This window comes from Sorghum bicolor, chromosome 2 (genome assembly GCF_000003195.3).
Source record: "Sorghum bicolor cultivar BTx623 chromosome 2, Sorghum_bicolor_NCBIv3, whole genome shotgun sequence".
In the NCBI taxonomy this organism is placed as follows: Eukaryota; Viridiplantae; Streptophyta; class Magnoliopsida; order Poales; family Poaceae; genus Sorghum; species Sorghum bicolor.
In genome coordinates, this window is record NC_012871.2 from 7,932,508 (window position 1) to 7,956,435 (window position 23,928).

At 41.5% G+C, this 23,928-nt stretch overlaps 1 protein-coding gene across 1 annotated transcript; it reads left to right on the plus strand.

The window, feature by feature from the left end:
• LOC8069095 (mediator of RNA polymerase II transcription subunit 33A) lies at positions 9,459-17,369 on the plus strand. The gene is made up of 12 exons (XM_021453656.1): positions 9,459-9,912; positions 10,569-10,679; positions 11,432-11,776; positions 12,504-12,814; positions 12,927-13,018; positions 13,108-13,447; positions 13,569-13,779; positions 14,328-14,442; positions 14,628-14,789; positions 14,879-15,554; positions 15,706-15,912; positions 16,001-17,369. The coding sequence occupies exons 1-12, from the start codon at positions 9,599-9,601 to the stop codon at positions 17,104-17,106; spliced, it is 3,990 nt and encodes a 1,329-aa protein (XP_021309331.1). The 5' UTR covers positions 9,459-9,598; the 3' UTR covers positions 17,107-17,369.

The following is a 23,928-nucleotide window of genomic DNA, read 5'->3' on the forward strand; positions in this document are numbered from 1 at the left end:
ATCTCAGGTTCTACTTATCCAAATAAGTTCCAGCTTATACCGTTGGAAAGAATAGAAAATTGTCTACAACTTTTCTATAGAATACTCTTCCAAATTCTATAGTTATATATGTCTAAAACAGTAAGCAACCGAAACTGGTCCAGGTTCTTGACAGCACAGTTGTATCCTGTTGTGATTTTTGTAACTTCCAAACCATAACAGCTATGAGGGTGATTCTTGTGGTCAGAGAAAGATCTTGGAGTCTAGTTGTTTCCAGAAAAGTTTAGTAAACTTTGCACGACCAGATCTTGATATACACTATGATTATTGCAGACTGCTCCAGAAGTCAGCAAAAGACAGAAACAGGATATAACCAAACCCAACTATTTATGTCATTACTCCGTATGCCTTAGTTCTATAAACTAAATGAAATTGTGAAGAACTTCACAAAATCATTACACTCATTACAAAGATCCAAATCAAACATAAACATAATAACAAGCAATTAAGCATTAAAGGTTCACAAGGCACACAAACTCAACTTTCGCTACTAGCGTTTTTATTACACCAGGGGACACGGACACCTATATCTTAGACTTAGTGTGGTTATCTTCACGATGCATCTGTTGCTTCTTTTGTGGACAAGAGCTCATATAATGTCCTTCTTGTTGGCAGTGATAACACCTTCTCTTAGCTGGTTCCTCTGTGATGTTATTTTCCACTGAAGTGTTGTTCGGTGTGTTATCAACTTGCATACTCTGATGGTTTATCTTTGCCTGGTTAGATTTCTTTCTACATTGCTTGATCCTCCGAGGTTGAAACTCTCTATAAGTAATTGTCCACCCATCTATGCATACCTCATGAGCAGTGGGATTAGCTTGGGGAATTTGTTCATCTCCAAGGTTTGAGTTTTCCTGACGAGAATTTGAAGCTACATGTGACATCTTGGGATTTGGGTGTTGATCACTTCCCAATCTCGGCTCTAGTGCTTTTGCCTTCCTCTTCTTATCCTCATTAGTCACACAGGTTGGTTTTGTCTTAACTTCCTTCTTAGACGACATATTCCGAAGACAAGGAAGACCATAATGCTCACAACAGTGGCATTGATCCTGATATCCTGGTGTATTACTCCCAACGCTTCCACGATTTCTCATATTTTTCCAAGCTTCTGCTACTTGTCTCCTCACGGGTCCTGAGATACGTTGTTGAGAGTTCTTATTCTGAGTTATTCCTTCCACTACTTGTGTTTGCATGGCTAGAAGCTTCTCCATGTCGAATGCTTTTACGGTTGGAAAATCTGGGTGCTTTCGTTCCCTCTTGTCAAAGGTCTCCTCGTTATGATCCATCTAAAGAGACAAAGAGAGAGGATTTAGAATAGAGACAAGATTTTATAAAAGAACTAGGCAAGAGGTAAGCATAACTTTTAGCAACTATCAAGGTCAAGGCGAAAAGCAAGAAGTAAGCAAAGATAGAAGCATGCCAAAACGTCCAGTTCTAACTAGGCTTGCGTCCTACAGTCAGCATTGCTTTGATACCACTTTGTAATACCCGATTTTAATGACAAAACCAGATATACACTATATATGAGTTTTAGAAGTCAATTCTCATATATAGCTACAAATAAGGGGTAATATCAAAAGACAATGCATAAATTATATAACGTACTTAGTATAAAAGAGATAACCTTAAGGAGCAAACAACGGAAGATAACTCCAAACTTCGGGTATTAACTTCACTCTACAGGATCCAACTGACTGGTTGATCACAAGCCTAACACATCTCCTGAAGTATGGGGGAAATAGCAAGAGTGAGTCCATGTCGAACTCCACAAGTATAGCAACTAGATTGTATAGCTCCCACAATCTCATGATCAATGTGACATGAATTATGTAAAGCATTAAATAATAAATAACGAGCATATTCAACACACAGGAATCATCATCGTCACAGCAAGAATCCCCAAGGCCGCTCCTGACCGTGAGCTCGGCTAGTATACTAGTTTTTAACCCTCTGCAGAGGTTGCACATCTTTACCCATGAGTCATGATTTACCCTTTCGCCCGAGGTAGCTAGTCTCTTAACCCCCTTCCTAGGGAGGTCGGCAGGGATCACTATGAAGTCTTTCAAAGGTTCGTCTAACAAGTTAGGGCCGCTTGGTTTCATTAGTCAGTCCGTGTGATTCACCCGCAGGAATCCACGGTCTGCTATTCCCCAATTGCGCCACAACGGGTAACCGCTAACGAGCTAGAAAAGTTACTCATACTTAACTAAAGCCAGAGCCATTATAGCCCTCATGGTTGCACTGTTGTCCCGGTTATCACTTACAGATAAATCATCAAGTGGCTAAAAAGTCATTTTTATCATTTATTACTTAACATTAATCTAGTCACACGATCATGGACACTGAAATAAAATCCAATTGTTATACTTGCCTTAATCCAAATGCTCTTGCTGATCTTGCTAGTTGTCCAAGGCTCTGATCTTGATCACTGAAGCACTCTTGTTCACCACGAATTGCTTACCGTCTAATCTCGATCATCGACCACACAAACAAAGAAAACATATACGAAGCAAACAAGGCTATAATTAGAACAGTACACCAATCATATGAAAACAGTATTAAAAGTTTATAAAATGATTCTACGCATCGCTACGACTTCATAGACGTAAAGATCACGAAAATCGGAGTTGAAACGGAAAAGATATGAATTTTCTAAGATTTCCTATAGATAAATAATTAATTAAATAGGATCACGAAATTAGAAAGTTTCAAACTGAGTAAACAATATTATTAACATGTAGAGTTCATTATTACGGATCCAACGCAATTTGAATGGACCAAATCGGAGTTAAAATGAGCATGTTATAAGCAATTGAAATCTGGTGGCAAAACTGTAAATAGTGAAAGCGTATTTTGGACTAAGCCGATCGGTTAACGCTTTAGAAATTGAAAAGCGTATTCCTGGAAGACGTTTTCGGACTGCGGGTTCTATATTGAAAAAGGCCAGGGGTTCTTTAACAAAACCTACCCCGAAGGGGTATCTTCTAACTGCAGCCGTTGGATCTTCTCTGGATGGACCAGATTAGAGCTGGGAGAGAGGAGAGGCAGCTGCCCGCCGGAACAGTGGCAGCCGCGGAGGCGCCATGGCCGGAGTTGGGCACACCTCGCCGGAGTTCGTGGTTAAAGCGATTCTGGGCACGATTCGAGGAAATAAAAGCATGGGAGGCAAGAGGGAGGCGAGGGGAACTCACCTAGGGGTTTTATCGCGGCAGAGAAGGCTCGGGGTCGCCCGGCGTCGCGAGGGGGCGGATCCTTGGTCCCTGCGAGGTTCGGCGACCATCTGAGAAGAACAGGGGCTGGTGGAGGGTATGGGGAAGGGCTCGGCACCTACTTCACCTCAGCGCGGAGCTCGGCACGGCCTTGGTCTTGCTTCTATGGCCAAGAACTGGGAGTTCCACGGCGGCGGGGAAACTCCGGCTCGGGAGATCCCGTCTTGATGTCCAATAGGCTACGGCGGCGCTTTCCTGGAATAGATTCGAAAGAGCGATGCCGACGAGTGCCAAAAGACTTTATAGGGGTCGGATGGGGCTTGGATTGGAAATTCCCGTGAAAACTGGAATACGGAGATCGGCATCAAAACAGAGTCCCGGTTGCGCCCGACTCGGGGTTGAAGAAGGGCGACTGACGAGGAGGGCCCACCTGTCGGTGACCAGAGGCGCGGGGTCCGCTTGCCAGCCAAAGAAGAGAGGAGAGGGGAAAGGAGAGCGCGCGGCCTGCTCGGGAGGAGTTGGGCCGCCGGGAAACTGGGCCGAGCGCGGGGCAGGGGAAGAAGAGGGAGGGGGAATTTGGTTGGGCCTCTCGGTCCAAAACAGGGAGAGAGATGTTTCCCCTTTTTTTTTTGTTTTGGTTTTGTTTTCTTTTATGTAAAAGCCATTTCAAACTCATTTCAAAATCCTTTTTAAATCTGTTTGAAATGTTTGATCTTTAGTTAAATCCACACAAAAATAAAACAAATGACCCAAAAATGAATGCACAAAACATTGTTACTAAGCTTATGATAAATTTTAATTTCCACAAAAATTATTTATTTGCTACTTTAAATGCTCACACAAATATTAAAATAAATCCAGTTAAACCCTATTAATTCAAAATCAAATTTTTGGGTGTTACAAAAGCCCATCGTGATGCCACTAAGTCCAATAAAATAAATAAATGAGTATATAAGTATATAAGAAAGGGAAATCTTTAAAGACTGGATAAACAAAGGATACTTTTGCACTACTAGTTTGGTAGGACGACAGCGACAGGCGCCTAATTAACCTATAGCTAGTTACAGTTTATTTTAGATCAAAAATGAAGGCACAACCTTAGATAAATTTGTTTCTTTTTAACTCCTTCAATATATATACTTCTAGCTTAGTAATACCTAGTCAAATTATTTTAAATTTGACGTATTAATATTAAAGTGTCATTATCATAAAATATATTGTCATTTTATTATCGATTCTGTGTGTTATAAATAGTGGTATTTTTATAAACTTTACGCAGTTTAAGAAGATATGATTAAAGATAAAGCTAAAATTATATCCTTTTCGGTAGTAGTACATTCCAACCACCATAAATCTAAGTCAGTCAAAGGTTTGACAACACATTATCTTTATCATTAGATCCACTAAAAACTATTTTTATAATATACATCTCCTTTCAATAAGATAATATAGGTTTATTTTAGATAGCGTTTGTTCAAAGTGTTGTATTAGATAATACATGTTGTCGTACTAATAGACATATATTTGCGGTTGGAGGGAGCTAGTGTAGCCGTAATACTACACTGTTGAGTAAATGGATATATGCTAATCTTTAAATCACTGTCACTGGCATGACATGCTACCACACCCCTTAGTTTGGGTCCGCTAATTGTTGGAGTTGGAGCAGAGGATTTTTCATCATTTGATTTATACAAGAGCGAGATCTATACTGCGGTTAATTAGTCCCGGTTGAATCCATTTTCTACGAGCAAATACAACATTGACGCTTATATATAGGTCATCTGTCTCTCACGTCCGTCTGCGAAAGGATCTTATAGTGTTTATTTACATAAGCCTTATCCAATATTTTTTTGGAAAAAACGATACTGTAGCACTTTCGTTTTTATTTAAAAAATATTGTCTAATCATGGAGTAATTAGGCTTAAAAGATTCGTCTCGTGATTTACACACAAACTGTGTAATTAGTTTTTATTTTCATCTATATTTAATGCTTCATGTATGTGCCACAAGATTCGATGCGACAGGGAATTTTGAAAAGTTTTGGGTTTTTAGGGTGAACTAAGCAAGGCCTTAGTAGCGTCTCAGTTTCTGAGTTTGATTCGCCACAGAATAGAATGTTTTAGAATTTAATGATGTCATGATTTCACTGGTAGGCGGCCTTTCCATCGAGTCATCGACAATGACTCAAAATACTCCAATTCAGACCTCATGGTAGTTTCTATCTTCTTTTATTATATATATAGTATTTTGATGATCTAAAAGACAAATTTAACGAGGAAAGAGAAGAAAATAATTTCTTATTTAGGTTACGTTTGGTTTCCCTACTAAATGCTAGCTAAAAATTTTACTTACTATTGGGTGACTAGTAGGACTAAATTTTATTAGTATGTTTGAAAATTTAACCACTCAAGCAAGCAAGACCTTAGAGACGACGTGTATGTGCAATATGAGGCAAGGTTTCACGTCGTTGGGAGATCCGCATCATTTCCATCTCTCTCCTCTGCAGATCCCATGCGCCGTCACCGTCAGTCCATGAGAGTTTGCCTGGCCGCCAGCCGGAGCTCGCTCACGCGCATCGGAGGAAGGACACCGCCGCGGAGCTCCCACGCGTGGATGCCGCAGCGAAGCAGCGCGAACGCCAGCGCGGAGCTCCCACGCGCGGACGCCGGGCCCGCCCGGGCGAAGCTCGCACCTCGCGGCCGGGTAGCCAGCCCCATGACGCTTCGCTAAAAAAATGCTGAGTGTATGGTTTTCTGCACAAGTGTAGTCTCCTCAGTAAAACATTTTGTGATGGCTTCGTTAATTCTAAAAAAATGCTGCATTAGGGAGTTTGGTTTCGCATGTGCATGCTTTGCAGACGGATGGCTCTGGAGGTAGCTACTTTTGCCACACGTTATCTATTCATAATAGTCTCTATATTGGGGGTGCAAAAACCACCTTCTCGCTGCAATCATAAAAACACTTCCAAAAACCATACTTGAGGCCAATCTTAGAGTCTGTTTGGTCACGGGCGGTAAATTTTACCGTCCGTCACATCGAATGTTTGGACACATGCATAAAGTACTAAATATATATTATTTACGAAACTAAAAACATGGTTAGAGAGTAATTTGCGAAATGAATCATTTGAGCCTAATTAGTCCATGATTGGACACTAATTGTCAAATAAACGAAAATGCTACAGTAGCTGTTAAACTTTAACAACCCAACCAAACACCCCTTCAATAGAGTTTCATTAGGCCATTCTCAATGGGAGGAGTTTTATGACATACTTTTTTAACACATTCACATTTTGGAAACAGTGCATAGGAGTTTTATGGGGATGAAACTCTTTCTACTTCCATGAAACTCTTATCATCTATCTCTTCATTAATATAATGTCACATCAACATATTTAATATGTATGAAACCCCCATTGAGACTGGCCTTAGAGTTTCATGCATATTAAATATGCTGATATGATACTATATTAATGAAGAGAGATGATAAAAGTTTTATAGAAGTGGAGAGAGTTTTATCCCTATAAAACTCTTCTGCATTATTTTCAAAATATGAATATATTAAAAAATGAGTCATGAAACTCCCAACGAGAATGGCCTAATACCTTCTCCTACAATACAAAAAAAAAGATTTGTTTGGTAGAAAGAGAGGAGCAAGCAATACCATCATACAGTACCTCAAGCCTTGTTTAGTTACACTTGAATTCTAAAAACTTTTTAGGATTTTTCATCACATCAAATCTTGTGGCACATGTATGAAACATTAAATATAGATAAAAAATAACTAATTACACAGTTTGTCTATAATTTTCAAGACAAATATTTTAAGTCTAGTTAGGTTATAATTAAATACTAATTACCAAATATAAACGAAAACTAGCGTATATATATAAAAAAAACTTTTCAACTAAACAAGTCGTCGCGGTCAGCTCCCACTCATCACTCCAGTGACGGCCGCCCCGCCCGTAGTAGGTGCAAAGGCTGACTGAGCGTGACGCAACGCATCGCACTCTCACGCACACCCGCCCGGACAACACAGGGAGGACGACGACCCGGCGGTCGCGCAGGTGCGATCGCCGGCGTGGCCCACCCGCGCCGCTAGTTGGGTGGCCGGAGCCTGACGGACGGTTCGTCGGCGGGGCCCGGGCCCCCAGCACCAGCTTTCCTGCAGACCGCGAGCGACGGGGTCAAGGGCGGCGGGACCACATGTCAACGGTGGTAGGAGGGGGCCAGATCACGGCGCCACGTCCGAGTTCCACTTGCTGTGGGATCACACTTGCAGGATCCGCTGCGGCCAGGGCCAGGAGGCGGTGGTAGGGCTGCCTACTCAAGAGGCCTTGTTTAGTTCCCAAAATATTTTACGAATTTTCATCACATCAAATCTTACGATCTATATATAAAATATTAAATATAGATAAAAATAATAAATAATTATATAGTTTATTTATAATTTACGATATGAATTTTTTAATTTAGTTACCCTATAGTTGGATAATATTTATCAAATATAAACAAAAACACTTTGTCTATTTTGCGAAAAAAAGTTAGAACTAAACAAGGCCTCTAGTCATCAGGTGTGATGCATAATGATTGTTCCAAATAGTGCAATAATATAACTTCGCGCCAATTTACGGCTAGGATAGATGTATATATGAGCACCATGACTCTATTAATTAGATTGCTTTATATACACCACATTGTAAAAAGCATAAATCATACTATCATCCACTCCTTTTGGAAGATGAAATCATTCCTTCTCTTTCAGACTTGCCAGTAGCAAAAGGATCATGAACATCAGTGGTCCTTGGGGACATGATTCGGACGCTAAATCTTGTTAATGCCGCGCACTTACGGCAAAAGCGCCTGCTACACCACGCTAATAGCCAGGCTCGCGAGAAACAACTTTCAATCTCATTTATTAGAGCCAGCTTGATGGACGAATATATATATATATATATATATATATATATATATATATATATATATATATATATATATATATATATATATACACACACACACACACACACATCTAGTGGCAGAGCTTGCTAGGCTAGCAACATATGAGCCCTTCTTCGTAATCCAGTCTTAATCATCTATGGACAGTAAAAAAAAGTTACTGTTTATTAGCAAGTGGAAATTGTATTGGGTCTGAACCAAGCTTCGCCCTGCCTATGTCCCACATGCCATACCACCCCATATACATCTAACCAAACACACTCTACATTCTTGCGTCAAAGAAAAAACGGTTAGTAAGCTAAACACTAAGTAAATTGTGGAATATAACATTGCACCACATGATATTGATACAACGGGGTATGTGAGCTACCATGAATGTTTGCTTTGCAAAGTGAGCTTGTTCGCTTGAGCTTATTAGCTTTATCGCTTGAACTTATTTGCCAAATCCGTTAGTCATTTAATGATATTTTTCTCACAACAAATCAACGAATTATTTTTCATGGCTTTTTAGCCAAGCGAATAGGCTCGTCCATTGTCAACCATTCAACAGTGTTTTCCTCCTAAAATAAATCAATAAACAATATTTCCTTTTCATCCAATCAAACAGGCTTCTCATAGAATTTTTTAAATAAAAAGTTAGAAGCAGTGGCAGATCCAAAGGGGGCTGGGTGGGCTAGAGCCCCCTATAAGTATGATTTATCCATTATATTAGTGTTAATTAGTCATAAATTCTTGTTAATCTCTAGTTGTAACCTTAAATGTTTACTATTTAGCCCCATTTATTCTCATCTTGGATCCGCCACTGATAAGTAGTAAGGCCTTGATTAGTTCCCAAAAAATTTCAAGATTCCCCATCACATCGAATCTTGCGGCACATACATAAAGTATTAAATTTAGACGAAAGCAAAAACTAATTACACAGTTTGCCTGTAAATTGCGAGATGAATCTTTTGACCCTAATTAGTCTATGATTTGACAATATTTGCCACAAACAAACGAAAGTGTTACAGTACCCAAAATTTAAAATTTTTACCAACTAAACAAGGCCTAAATATAGAAGGAATGAGTCAATTTCTCCTGCTTACGATGCAGGTCCCCGCATTTTCAGTTTGGATACGACACGTCACATATCAGCGATCGATCATTTCATTTCAGCTGGCACGGCGCAGAAGATCCTGAGTGGGCCCCACCGCGAGGTAGTGCGGTCTGCGGTGGGGAGAGGTGGTTACACCAACGGGACGGGACGCCATCGCCCTCGGCCCACCAACCCAGCACACAGCACCTGCAGACACCACTTCCGGCTCTCCCCTCACCGGGCACGGCGAGCGCGGCGACAGGAGCAGCACCCACCCGCCGCCGCTGACGGCGGGGGGCACACCCGCGCGGCCGGCCATGGCGATGTCGGCGCCGCCGCCGTCGGCGTGGCTGGAGTGGGCCGCGGAGTACACCAAGGCGGCGCAGGCCGAGGCCCGCCCGCCGCCGGAGTGGGCGGCGCGCGTGGCGGCGGCCGCGGCGGCGGGCGAGAGCGGGGACGTGCCCTGCTCCGCCGGGCTCGCGGAGGTGCTGGCGCGGGCTCTGCTCTCCGGCGGCGGCGGCGGCAGCGGCGGTGCCGCACCAGCGGCCGCCGCCGCTTGGAAGTACGCCGAGGCCGCGCTCGCCGCGCGGCTCGCGTCCCCGGCGCTCCTCCTCGCGCTCCTCTCCACCAGGTACGGTCCGGTTCGGTCCGGTCCGGTGCTTCGCTTCGTGGCGGCGGCGCCTTGTGTTGTGTCTCTGGTGTGCTCCGTGGCGGGTGGTGGGAGTGGGATCGGAATGGCCAATGCGCGTGTGATCAGCGCTTAGCTGTCGGGAATCTCGATCGGATCAGTTGGACCCCGACTGCACGCACGTTGCACGCATTTTTAATTCCTCCGATTAATGATTTGAACCGGACGACGTACCCAGTGTTGCCCGTACACGAGTTTACCAGGAAGCTGACGTGCTTCGCCCCGATAATTTGAGGGGAAAATATGCTGTGTGACAGTGTCAATATAATTAGCAAATGACAATGTAGATAGATCACAACAGGGGACAAATGTCTGTTTTAAGACTATAAGCAGTTGGACACTTGGTAGGCTAATCAGGTCTTCGCTGGAATCCTCATCCTGTTTTTTTTCTAGAGAAGCAGAGTCTTGTAATAGCCAACGCAGTTAGTTTGACTTATGTCCTGGAACTGGAAAAGTAGTTAGATTAGCGCGTGGCAAATCCCACTTAGTACTAATTATTTCACTGGCTGCTATTGCTGTCGTGCAATGTGCGTGGATTGGAGTTAAGACTTTTCTCAATGTTATTCTCATGGACTTTATGTGTTCTTCTGGTCCTGCAGGGTCATTCCTCACCGGTTTTCCAGGCCAATGGAGTATAGACTCTACCTAGAGCTCTTGAAAAGACATGGGTTCAACTTCCATTATCAGATGAAAGCGCCAAATTTCAGAAAGTGCGCATTTCCCTCTCTGACTGCTCCCTGCACTTCCATAACACTATGCTCCAGTCAGTAGTTTGGATGAGAAACATAGTCAAAGCCTCAAAGATGCAGTGTTCGATGTGATTTAGCATAGTTCCTAATAGTCTTAAAAATGGACATTTCAGTTTCAGGTGTTTGTGATCATAGATTCATAATAAGGTTTACAGAAGTATACCACCTTGTTGTGTGATGTCTCTGTAGTGGATTAGTGGTCATATCCATCTCTCCAACTAAGGGCCCCAATTTTCCTATGATGGAAAGTCTACTTGTCTTGCAGTAATCTTTGATTTTTTTTTCTGTTGAATTTGTCAAGGCAGATTTATTGCCGAAATTTTTCTGCAAATTTCTTTATATTTTATTTTTTCCATTCATTATATTCTTCAGTTCCAAATTATAAGACATCTTGGCTTTCCAAGATACATTGCTTTTACTATGTATCTGGTGTACATCTAAATGCATAGCAAATGCTATGTATCTAGAAAAGCCAAAACATCTTACAATTTGGTATGGAGGGAGATAAGTTTAGCATGTTTTTTGTGAGTAAAAGTGTATGTGCTTCCATGTGATCTCTTTCGCTTCATAAGCTTGTTCCTCGCACCATTCTCTATTCATGCACTCTATCCCTCTAGTAGTCTCAACTGCGATGGTAAAAAGAGTCTGTCTTGCACGGTTAAATTTTCTGAAGCAACAAGAGGTCCTTGCTAAAGCCTCTCATATGTTTGCAGGATCATGGATTTAATAGACGGGAACCTTAAACTTTCCAAGATATTTGGCATCTCTACATGTGAACCAGGGGTTTTTGTTGTGCATTTCGCTCTTTGTATTATATGGCAGTTGGTTGATGTTGTTTTGGATGATGAGGGCCTGCTAGAGTTAACTCCAGAGAAGAAAACTCAATGGCCAACGAGGCCTGAAGATGTGAGCACATTTGAAGGAACTTTTACTGAACAAAGAACTGATAAGATTGAAAAGTTACAGAAGATGAACACTGTAACAACTATGGAGCTCATTGAGCATTTTCTTCGTGATAAAGTAATTACTCATATCCTATCATTGGCACGCGAAAACATGTATGACTTTTCAACTTGAAGTACTCTTTTACTGAGTTGTTTCAGGTCTTTATTTTTGATCATTTGGAAATGATGAATTCATCTTTTTGCTGATTGGTCATTAGTAATTTTTTTTTTCAAATAAATTAATCAAATAATAAACTAGATCTTCATCTCATAGGCTCATGACCTCATAAACTTTACTCAAGCTTAGGGATGAAGCGGTGACGCCTTAGTTTATACCTGTTTGTGTGGGTTTCAGGTTTGGGGAGGTACTAGTAATTGGCAAAGATTTTCCAGTAACATGACAATGTATCATAGAATATTCTCTGTGTATTTTTCTCTAATGCAAACATTTAAGCTAATTTTCTAGAAGCACTTAGGGTTATGCAAAGGAAAAGAAAAAGTAACACTGACTACACTAGTGACATTTGATTTGCCTTACTTCTTAAATAACCAAGAAAAGTTTTGATCAAAATAAAAACTACAGCCATGGGATTGGCACTCAAGCTTTGTGATGGTCTGATGGACTGATGGGTGAATGTAAACATTAAGTGCTGCAGTAGTTTACTAGAAGTTCATGACTGAAACCTTGTAGTCATTTTCTGTTCATATATTAATAAATGAAGTGATGGTGAAGGGATATTCTCACTGAACATGCGACAATGGATATACATGCAGTTCTTTTTTTATGCAAAATATCGCACTTTTTATTTAATAACATTGTCAAGAATCTCAATTGTTTCAGGCAATCTCACTGGATGGCATTTACTAACCGGTTGCACTTACTTGCAACAAACTCATCTACCTTGCAAAATTCAGCAATATCCTTGGAACCATTTCAGCATTTGATTGTAGGTGATGGCAATACATATGGAGAAACTAAACATAATATGCGTAAAAGATTCCACCCAACAGTGGCTTCTAACCCTCTATCTTCACCAAATGGACGATGCCTTGGTGCTGGCTATTCTTCACTATGGATTCCTATCGATATGTATCTTGAGGATTGTCTAGATGGTTCAATCGCTGCAACAAATTCCATTGAGATTTTAAGTGGTAATTTCAGTCATCAATAGAAACAAACTCCTTGGTTATCTTGAATGATGAAGCCATTTCCTTATTTTTTTTGCTTTGAGCTGTTGCTAATCTAAACGATTGGAAATTGCAGGTTTGGTCAAGGCTCTTCAAGCAGTCAATAGGTCGACTTGGCATGATGCTTTCTTGGCCCTCTGGGTAGCTTCACTTCGCCTTGTACAAAGAGTGAGTCTTCGATCTTCACTCAGTTATTCAGATTTGAGACAACCTTATAATGTTTCACATCCTAATCTTTGATCGTTTGAAACAAGCAGGAAAGAGAACCAATTGAAGGTCCTGTACCTCACCTAGACACACGGCTGTGCATGTTGTTGTCTATCACAACACTTGCGATTGCTGACATAATTATGGAAGCAGATTTACTTTGCAATGAAACAGAACTCAACAGTCATGTGAATGGGAAGAAAGCAATTGGTAATCTACGCAACGAATTGATGCTAAGCTTACAGATACTTGGTGATTATGAAAGCTTGCTTGTTCCTCCTCCATGTGTCATCCCAGCAGCTAATCAGGCTGCTACTAAAGCTGCAATATTCATTTCGGGAATCAGTATAAACAATGGCTACATGGATAATGTCAATGGGATGAACTATAGTATGTGGCTTCTCTTAAAATATTTTATTTTTGAATTACACATATGATTAACATTCTAGATTGACCTTCTAGTTATGGATGTAAGGTAGTCTTAACATAAATCGTGTTTTAATTTTGTCAGCCGGAAATATGCGACATTTGATTGTGGAGTCATGTATTTCAAGGCAGTTGCTGGATACATCAGCTTACTATTGGCCTGGTTATATCAGTAATCATGCCAACTCTGCATCTCATACACTGCCTAGCCAACTTGCTGGGTGGTCATCTTTCATGAACGGTGCACCACTGACTCAACCACTGGTTAATATGTTGGTATCAACTCCTGCTTCCAGGTGTGTACAACCCGCTCGTGGGAAAATGGATATCTTTGCATAATATGCTAAGCTTTGGAATTGCCATTTACTAGAAACTCATGATTCCTAAATAGTGAAAATTGTTTGACGATTCCAACCGGCCTTCATTGTTTTGGTTGCTAAAGTTGTGCCGTGTGCTACCCAGTCTGGCCTTCTTTTAATATAATCCGCAGCTCTCTTCCCTGTTTCGTTTCAAAAAAAAAAAATGTTTAACTATAATAAGCATAAGTCTTGCCTTATGGCATTGTGACTGGTCCTTTTTTCCCCTCTCCTTTAATAGAAAGGCATGCAGCTCTTCTGCATTGTTTGAAAAAAGGGGAAAAAAGCATGTAAATGTTATGTTTGTTTTCTCCAAAAAGAAACAAAAAATTAAAATAAGAACTTGCACTGCACAATGGTGTACATTAAAAAAATCACACTAGGGCTGAACTATTAATATCCCTATATTTCAATATTATCGTATTTGTTAATTCTCATACATCGCTCTGGTAATAAACACTGAATGAAGCTCATAAACTTGATGGAAGCTTGGCAGAGGTGGACAAGTTATTTGAAGTTGCAACTGATGGGTCGGATGACGACAGCATTTCTGCTGCCACTGTTTTATGTGGAGCCACCCTTTTACGAGGTTGGAATTTTCAGGTTAGTAGGCTGAAATTTTCAGGTCCATAATATGACTAATATTGACCCTATCACTGGTTAATTTCAAAAATTACTATGTACATGGTAGCATGCATTGCCTCTTTTTGTTTTATTCAAGAACCAATGTAACATCTTGCTGTCTTGAGGTAATTTATATTCAAATGATGTGGTTTCTTGCCTTGTAGGAACATACTGTTCGGTTAGTTGTTAAACTGCTCTCACCATCTGATCCAATCGATTATTCTGGAAGAGAGAGCCAATTGATAAAGCTTGGTCCAATGCTCAATGTTATTCTTTCAGGAATATCAGCCGTGGACTACGCGCCAATATTCTCATTCCATGGCCTGGTATGGTTAACATAGCCACCTACATTGACTTCCTCTCAGAAGTCTATATTATCTTTGGATTCTAAATTTTTTCCTCTCCGTATCACCAGATTCCAGAGCTTGCTGCTGCTCTTATGGCAATCTGTGAAGTATTTGGGTCTCTTTCTCCAAGTGTTTCCTGGACACTGAGAACTGGAGAGGAAATATCTGCTCACACAGTCTTCTCGAATGCATTCATTCTTCTGTTGAGACTCTGGAAGTTTAACCATCCACCACTTGAGTATTGCATAATGGGAGATGGTGCTCCAGTTGGCTCGCAGCTAACTCCTGAGTATCTTCTGCTGTTGCGGAATTCCCAGGTTCTATCTTCCAGCAGTTTGACAAAACAACGAAACGGACAAAGGCAATCACACATATCAACTTCACACCTATCATCTGGGAATCCTATTTTTATGGACTCGTTTCCAAAGTTGAAGTTATGGTACCGGCAACACCAAGCTTGTCTGGCCTCAACTCTCTCTGGACTTGCTCATGGGACACCTGTACGTAACAATGTGGACAGCCTTCTTAATCAGATGTTCAGAAAGGCTAATAAAGGAGGCACATCTATAGGTTCTTTATCTGGAAGTAGCAGCATAAGTAATTCTTCCGGTCCTGGTGTGGATGATTCACATCTTTGGCCTCAGTTGCCAGCTTGGGAGATACTGGAAGCTGTTCCATTTGTGGTTGATGCTGCTCTAACTGCTTGTTCCCATGGAAGACTATTTCCACGTGAATTGGCCACAGGTCGGTTGTGTTCAGTTTAAGGCAGTTTCAGAAACTAGTGCTACTTTTATTTGAGAATCAAGAGTAACGAGTACTGTACCGTAGCTTCTAACCTTTGTTAGAACATGCTCATTCAAGGTCAGGCGTTTAACCGTGTCTTCTCATTTTTCAGGCCTGAAGGATCTGGCTGATTTCCTGCCTGCATCTCTTGCTACAATAGTAAGCTACTTTTCCGCTGAGGTAACACGGGGTGTCTGGAAGCCTGCATCCATGAATGGATCAGATTGGCCTAGCCCCTCTGTGAACCTTTCCATGGTTGATGAGCACATCAAGAAAATCGTAGCTGCTACCGGTGTTGATGTTCCAAGGCTAGTTACAGGTGCTGGTTCCTGTTCATTTCCTGCCATTGCTACAGCCAACGTGCCAATTTTCATGCAGAGTACTAATCCAGGTCTCATGTATTGCAGGAGGAAGTTCTTCGGGTACACTTCCGTTGCCATTGGCTGCTTTTGTGAGTCTCACAATCACATACAAGCTTGACAAGGCATCAGAGCGTTTCCTCAACCTTGCTGGTCCAGCTCTAGAGAACCTCGCTGCAAGCTGCCCTTGGCCAAGCATGGCAATCGTTGCAGCACTGTGGACCCAGAAGGTGAAGCGATGGACTGATTTCCTAATATTTTCAGCTTCGCGCACGGTGTTCCACCACAACAACGATGCAGTCGTCCAGCTCCTCCGAAGCTGCTTTGCTGCTACCCTTGGCATGTCTTCGACATCAGTATGCAGCTGTGGAGGCGTCGCCAGCCTTCTGGGCCATGGGTACTGCCCCGGTGGTTTCTCACCAGTTGCACCAGGAATACTCTACCTCCGGATATTCCGGTGCATCAAGGACTGCTCCATACTGGCCGAGGACATACTCTCTCTTCTGATGCTTTCAGTGAAGGATATCGCGGAAACAACTGTGCCCAGACATCGGTCAGACAAACTAAAGAAGACCAAGTATGGGATGAGGCATGGCCAGGTATCTCTTTCGGCTGCAATGACGCAGGTGAAGGTGGCGGCATCGCTGGGAGCGACACTCGTCTGGCTATCTGGTGGCACGGCTCTCGTCCAGTCCCTGATCCAGGAGATGCTGCCGTCTTGGTTCCTGGCCGTGCAGAACCTGGACCAGGGCGGTGCCAGTGGAGGCATGGTGTACAAGCTGGGCGGGCACGCGCTGGCCTACCTTGCAGTGTACTCGGGGATGTTCGCCTGGGGCATTGACCCAACGCCCGTGTCCCGGCGCCGCGAGAGGGTCATGCGGTCGCACCTGGGGTTCCTGGCGAGCGCACTGGACGGCAAGATCTCCCTGGGCTGCGACCTCTCCCTGTGGCGTGCCTACGTCTCTGGGTTCCTGGGGCTGGTGGTGGAGTGCACCCCGTGCTGGGTGCAGGAGGTGGACCTAAGGGTGCTCAAGCGCCTGAGCAGCGGCCTCCGGCACTGGGGCGAGGATGAGCTCGCGGTGGCGCTCCTCCGCCGTGCCGGGCCGGAGGCTATGGGCACGGCCGCCGAGATGATCCTGGGCAGGGAGTGGTGACACCTGTCTGCCGCGCTGGGCCCGTCCATAACTATATGCAGTTATGCACGGCCGCCGTCGCCGAGATGATCTGGGCAGGGAGTGGTGACGTCGATGCCCACGCGCGGCGTACCTTGTTCGTCAGTGATGATGCCGTCTGTACATAATCTGATTATCTTACCATGTGTATGCTCCACGGGTATATTGGATTGATTTTATCTGTAAAACTGTTAAGACGTTTTGATCTCTCTAATACTAGCCTCTGCTAACCTTCATGTAACATCTATCCGTTTTGAGCTAATCACCTTAACTGTTTTTTTTTGACGAAAGCTAATCACCTTAACTAAAACAGTTTGGAAAAAAGTAATGCTAGCGGCCTAGCACCTGAAGGTAATTAGGATCCGATTGGCATAACCCTGTTCGCTTGAACTTATCAACCCGGCTTATTAGCTATGATATAATGTTTTTCTCTCATAACAAAACAGCATCAGCTGGAAACTGCCAACTGAATACTCTTGCTAAGAGTGTTTTGTTTTGTTTTTTAGAAAGCTGGAGGGGCTGGGGCCTCTATAGAGAATATATTAGAAAAAACAAAATAGGTTAAAGTGTTAACAAGTTAGTACAAATCAAGAAACAAATAAAATCAAGCTAAGCCTGTGGATTACAACAGGTTTTGTATCCATTGAAGAAAAGCTAATGCAAGACTTGACTTCACATGTGTGATAGCAACATGATTTGTTTAAAGTGAAGATTTTTTGGAGTTTGTTAAACTGGATTGAATCCCTTTGAAATAAAATCTCATCATTCCTTGTTGTCCATTTTTGTTTTGTGTCAAATGGGTGATATAAAATAACTTTATGTGAGGAGCTCCTTAAAACATGCTTTCACAAGGGATGGATATGAGATGTAACTCAAAATAACAGCTTCTCTTACATTCCACTCACTTTGATTGGCCCTGTGTGGGTTTATGTGAGAGTATGTTCTAAGGAGATTCACATGTAGAGCCTTGCCAAGGATTCACCAAATTAGATTTAGCTATCGATAGAGTTGCTCGTGGAGAAAAAGAAAAAAAAAGACTTAACTAGTAAAGTGGAGCTATGCCAAACGAGGTCTTGATCAACTTCTACTAGCAAGGTTAGGATAAATTAGTGATACACAAAAAAAATCACAATGTTATTTGTTAATCTAATAAGTTCTACCACGCTTTGGAAGTACTCCCTCCGTCTCAAGATATAAGGCGCGATTTGACTTGGTGCGGTCTTCAAGATCATACTTTAACTGTTAATTTATACTATTATATATAATTTATGAAAACAACAAAAGTATCATTAGAAAGTATTTGTAAAGGAAAATTTAATGTTACCATGATTATACTATAATTTTTTATATTAGTAGACTAATTATTGGTCAAATATAACAAAGTTTGAATTTTGAAATACGTGCATGCCTTATATCGTGAGACTGAGGGAGTAGATTTAACCAAGGACATTTCTCAGTCTAAGAAATAATTTGATCTGAGACCAAGGAGTATGCTCTTGGCACTGCTCATCTTATATCTTTCCTTGTCAATGATGGTGGTGTCACTATCCCCCCTCCCCCAGCGACACTCTTTGCGTTGTTTTCTAGCTAACAATAAGTCCTTCACCAAGTTTACTTGTTTGAACTACGTTTTGAAAGTCAAAGCAAGAAATGTGGTTGGAACACACATACTCTTCATTGGGACTAAGTGACTTCAGTGTGGTTGGAACACATATACTCCTCATTGGAACTAAGTGATTTTAGTGATTGAGTGACAACATGACCATCAAAACCAATGTGGATAAGGCTACAATGAATACCAAGTGGTCAACATCTCAAGCAAAGGTTTAGAAGCTATGTTGAAGACATTAGAAGCCAAGCAAGAAGTCTAAGTCATCAAGTCAAAGAATCCTAGACAAAAATACTTGGCAAAATGGAGCTTAGTAGGCAAGGGAGTTCACCATCGGATATCTCCAACGATAGGCACTGAAACTTATCTTGGCACTACGCACAATCAATAGGGCAAAGGAGAAGAACTCACCTTTACTTCTGGTGATCACCAAAGACCACATCAATAGAGTTTAGATCTAGAGACGACAGAGAAGACAAAGGGTAATAGAATCTTTCGGTGTTAGGCACCAGAGAACAAAGGTGCTACATAGAAGGTTTTTAGCCTCGCTAGAAAACTCTAGTGATCACCAGGGATCCACCACTGAAGCTTGGGATCTCCAATAGTTGGCAATGACTACTAGATGTGGCACCAGCACCAAAATTCTCTGATGGAGTCACAAACGCCTAAGGTTTCTGATGGTTGCTAGTATTTCTTATGCCCAAGTAGAATATTCTGCAAGCACATAGATTACTATTGTAGTACTTTCCAAGGATTATTCCAAGGTGTCATTATTTATTTAATCCATATAGAAAGTGGTAGCCAAGAATAATAATAAATTAGAGATCTTAGTTATACCACAACTAAGATGAAGTATTTTCCCATAAAAAGATATCAAAGTATAGTGGAGGTAATCGATAAATAGATAGGGCAGTGATGACATTGAAGACAGAGATCACACAAAGATACAAATAAGTATAGCTAGGTGGGAGGACAACAAGGGCTATCTCTACTTCTATTGTTCTACTTAGCAAGACAAGTTATAGCAAGCAAGATACAATTCTCATAGTATTGCACATAGGGACAGCTAGATGACCAATGACAACATATTTAATAGTGCCACTGCTCCTTTATCTGGCACTAAGCTTCCTCATGATCATATCCTTAGGCATTGGACATGGATCATACAAAGATGAAAGGACCACCAACTTCCTATTTAAGACTCCATGAAATCTGCATGTACGTAGTTAGAAGCAGAATTGGCCAAGTTAGGAGGATTGGTATGTCATGTCACGTTGCTAGACACTTGATAGGAGTGAGCCAGTGCTATCAAGAATAAAAAGGGGAAATGTTGCATGGGAATATTAGTTTGGTACTTGTACATGTGATCCCGAATGAGACATCGGTGCATTACCCATGAATTAGACTTTGTTCATATGAGGAGTATTAATGGTCATTAACATCAATCATAAACCGTCAACATATCCTATATATTTTTCATCACCAAACATAGGAATAGGGGTAAACTAATAAAATCCATGAGCTTTGGTGAATTTATCTTTGCAGGAGGATTTAATCAAAAAACTATTAAGGAGAACCTATTCATCAAAGCAAATCATGTTTATTCGCGACAAAACTAAATTGGGAAGACTTTATAACACTCTAGAAGGCACCCCACCATGACAGAGCCTGAGAGGTTGACATGTTGGGCTAGTTGGCCCCACCTACAGCATGGCTGACCTATGGGTCCCATGGGTTAGCCCCTCTTCGCTATGTTGGTTCTCCACCACCTTAAAGATCAAATCTACATCGTTGTTTTAAGTCGGTTTGATCCGAGGGTCTAGATTTGATGTTGCTCCCTCTAGTAGAGCCATCCTCAAACCCTAATTCATATCCTCAGGATCATAACCAACATTCATGAGAATATTAGTCCTCCAAGTTAGGATATAGTCTTGTAAATAGAAAAAGTGAGATAGAGAGTGAGGGAAGAGTTTGGAGAAGACGCTGGCCTGTCGGTGCTCTCTCTACGGCTTGTACCTTGGTAGAATCAAGCTCTACTTAGGCTTGCTCCTAAGATTCCTCTGGTAATCAACTTTTGATTCAAGTAAGCAATGTGTTTATATTTTTCATTAGGTTCACAATTTGTTTGAGTGCTTTATTCTTTATCTGGGAAGAGTAAAGTAGTAATTGTAGTATAAGTGTGGTGCTTTGACTATGGTTACTTGTGGATGCACCCTGTATTCCAGATTGGTGATACATCATGAGGGTGACTATATAGCCTATTGAGTCCTTTGTAGTCCACCACTCGCCTGTAGGCCAAGTAGGACCTGGTTACTACGAGAATCATCCTCTATTGGTGTCTTTCCTTAGTAATGTCCCCAGTTGAATAGTAGAAGACATAACTTACCCAAGTTAGAACTAGAGAACTTTAGCCTTGTTGCTACCCTAGTTAAGTTAGATTGTAGTTAATCTCACACGTTTTCCTGTGGATACAATAATTAGAATACTTCCTAGTGAAAGCTACAATGGTATCCGTGTGCTTGCGGTCCTTTTTCTCTGTGTGTTAATAAATACTAACAGGGGGCATGATGGGTAATAACTAAAAGTGGTTTCCCAAATCTATTTCTCCTATTTTCCCTCTCCGCTTCTTCCATCTTTATCTCTATCTTTATCTCTATTTGGCTCTATCTCTCTTCTAAATTCTTCCCCAAATATATAGATATATCCCCGTTGCATCCTTGGACCGAGAGGGACATGGGAGTTGGTATCAAATCCATGTTCTTCATGCGAGCAATTCCTTCATTACCCTCTCATACTTGAGTGGCAATCATTATTAGTTGGTGTTGTCCTCAAAGTTGACACTACAATTCTAGGTTCGCAATTCACTTATTTTGGAATAGAGGAATTTACCATGGCTCCAAATTATTAAGTGACTCATACTTGGTAGATTCGCGTTGCCATGGAGGATGCAGAGGTGAGATTGTGCAAATTATTTGACAACAAGCTCACAGTGGCCGCAAGGAAGTTATTTGGCACCAAGTCCATTGACCAGGCCACTCAGGTAGACCAAGTGCAAGCAAAGGTGGAATTATCGATGTCTTCTCTAGGAGATGCTCAACAAGAACAACTTCATATTCCACATGATCACAAGGAGTTCCTTGCTCCAAGGGTGGGACATTTGGATCATCATCATCGACAGCTGATGGGACCGCATCCTCAATTTCCACCTCTACCACCTCATCAATTTCGTACTGTGCAGGTGAATTTCCCTACTTCTTCTTAAGCGGGTTTTTATTATGTGGGTGATGTAGACGTTGTGATCCTTGTTTGGTTTATTGATGCAAGTCAAGGTGGGCTAGTTCTGGTTTTATTAGATTCTTAAAATAGTCTTCATAAAATTTGCTTCCAAAAAGGATTCCTTGAAGTTTGATGGGCTAGATGTGCATATATAAATGTAAAGGGACATGCATATTTCAAAACTTATCAAATTCCTAAAGCATTTCACGTCATAACTAGTACCTCAATATATTTGATAGATAGGGATACCAAAGGTATTGATTTTACAAGATTATTGTCTCAAGGGTTTAGAGCATGGAACATTTTTAAAAGGTGGTATTGTGTGGATTTGATGTGATCACCCATAGGGGCAAGATGTCAAAATTATTGATAAGTGAAACCTTAGAGTGGGTGACCCAAGATGGAGGAGTGAATTAGGTCACTAAAAACATAACTTAGGATTCTATTTAAATTTCTACTACATAAACCAAAATAGCTAACTAGAAAGATGTGTACTTAGGTTTATGTGATGTTCTCTACTTACCTAAACCCCAAGAAGTTTAGTAATGAAGAGCTAATCCTATAAAAAAACCTAAGCTAATAGGAAAGGTAAAGCCACACAATCAAGCACATGTCAAAACATAAATTTGGTAAGTAAAGAGCACAAAAAAGGAGGTCTAAACTCATAAGGCAAGGCAATGCATACTCTGATGTTAGTTGAGAAAATGAAACTCCTGGTCCATGTTAGAGTTCAGTTGAGGTAAGCTCATGGTCAATGATCCTTTTCCTAGCCATGACATTGGGCTTGCCATAAAGGCTCCTACCAACCAAGGCAAGTGTCATAAGCCACTTTGGGGGTGTTTGGTAGGGCTCCTTAGAACAAATTCTCCATGAGAATCACTCCTTCCCAACCAAACAACCAAATATCGCATAGATTCAGGTGGGAAGCAGATAAGAATCATTTCTCCATTTATACTGGGAGGTGGGAGCTAAAAAACTATTGTCCAATACTCTTTGTTCAAAATCCACAACAATCACTCTTCTCCCCACCTTGCTCCCCCACCATAACCAAGTAGAATTACTTCACTAGAGAATTAAAGAGCTAAACCAGAGAATCTAGGAGTGGAGCTTTGCCAAATAGGCCCTTAGGCTTAGCATTGCTGCTTGACTCTCTCAAACATCATGGGATCGTCCACTATGGTTTCTCTACTAAGTGGTGGGTCTATTTCGCCCCACCACATGCAGTCACCACCACTCCACACAAATCTAGAAGGGTTGTTAACATTGACAGAGTAATACCAAGTGTTCCAGTATACTAAGATTACAAAAGCATGCACCCATTTCACTCAAACTCTCAAGCTAAAGACCAATCACTTGCTAATATACCCCTAAGAAATATTACAAACCTTGTATATGATCACCAAGCACTCATATAGTGGATGGAGTATCCCAACACTTGTACTAGTTTCCTATAGCCTCATGGTACTCCACTACCCTAGATGACTAGACATATGATGTATATATATCTCATCCAACAAAATATATCCGTTAGCAAAGGACAACAAACATTGTAGTCATCACCATATGGTTTGGTGTTCATATCTTTGCCATTGTCGGGCCACCTGTGAGTAGTAGTAGCCGTTGGACTCTAGCCATTGCCCCTACCGCTTCATATGTAGTGTCTTTGTCTGATGCTTCATATGAAGTATACAACTATACAATATACACATCTTTGTCTGTTCATCATCACTAGATGAAGCTTATTAGTCCAATGTAGTCTTTCTCTAGACCGTCCGCTCACTCAAAGACAAATATTAGCTAGAACCTTTTTGCCTCTATTAGTTGTTCAATAACAACTCATCATCTGACACTCATGTTTAGCCATCACCAGACTTTCCAGTGAGTTAATCTACATAGTGCCTTGTCTCTACACATCACCT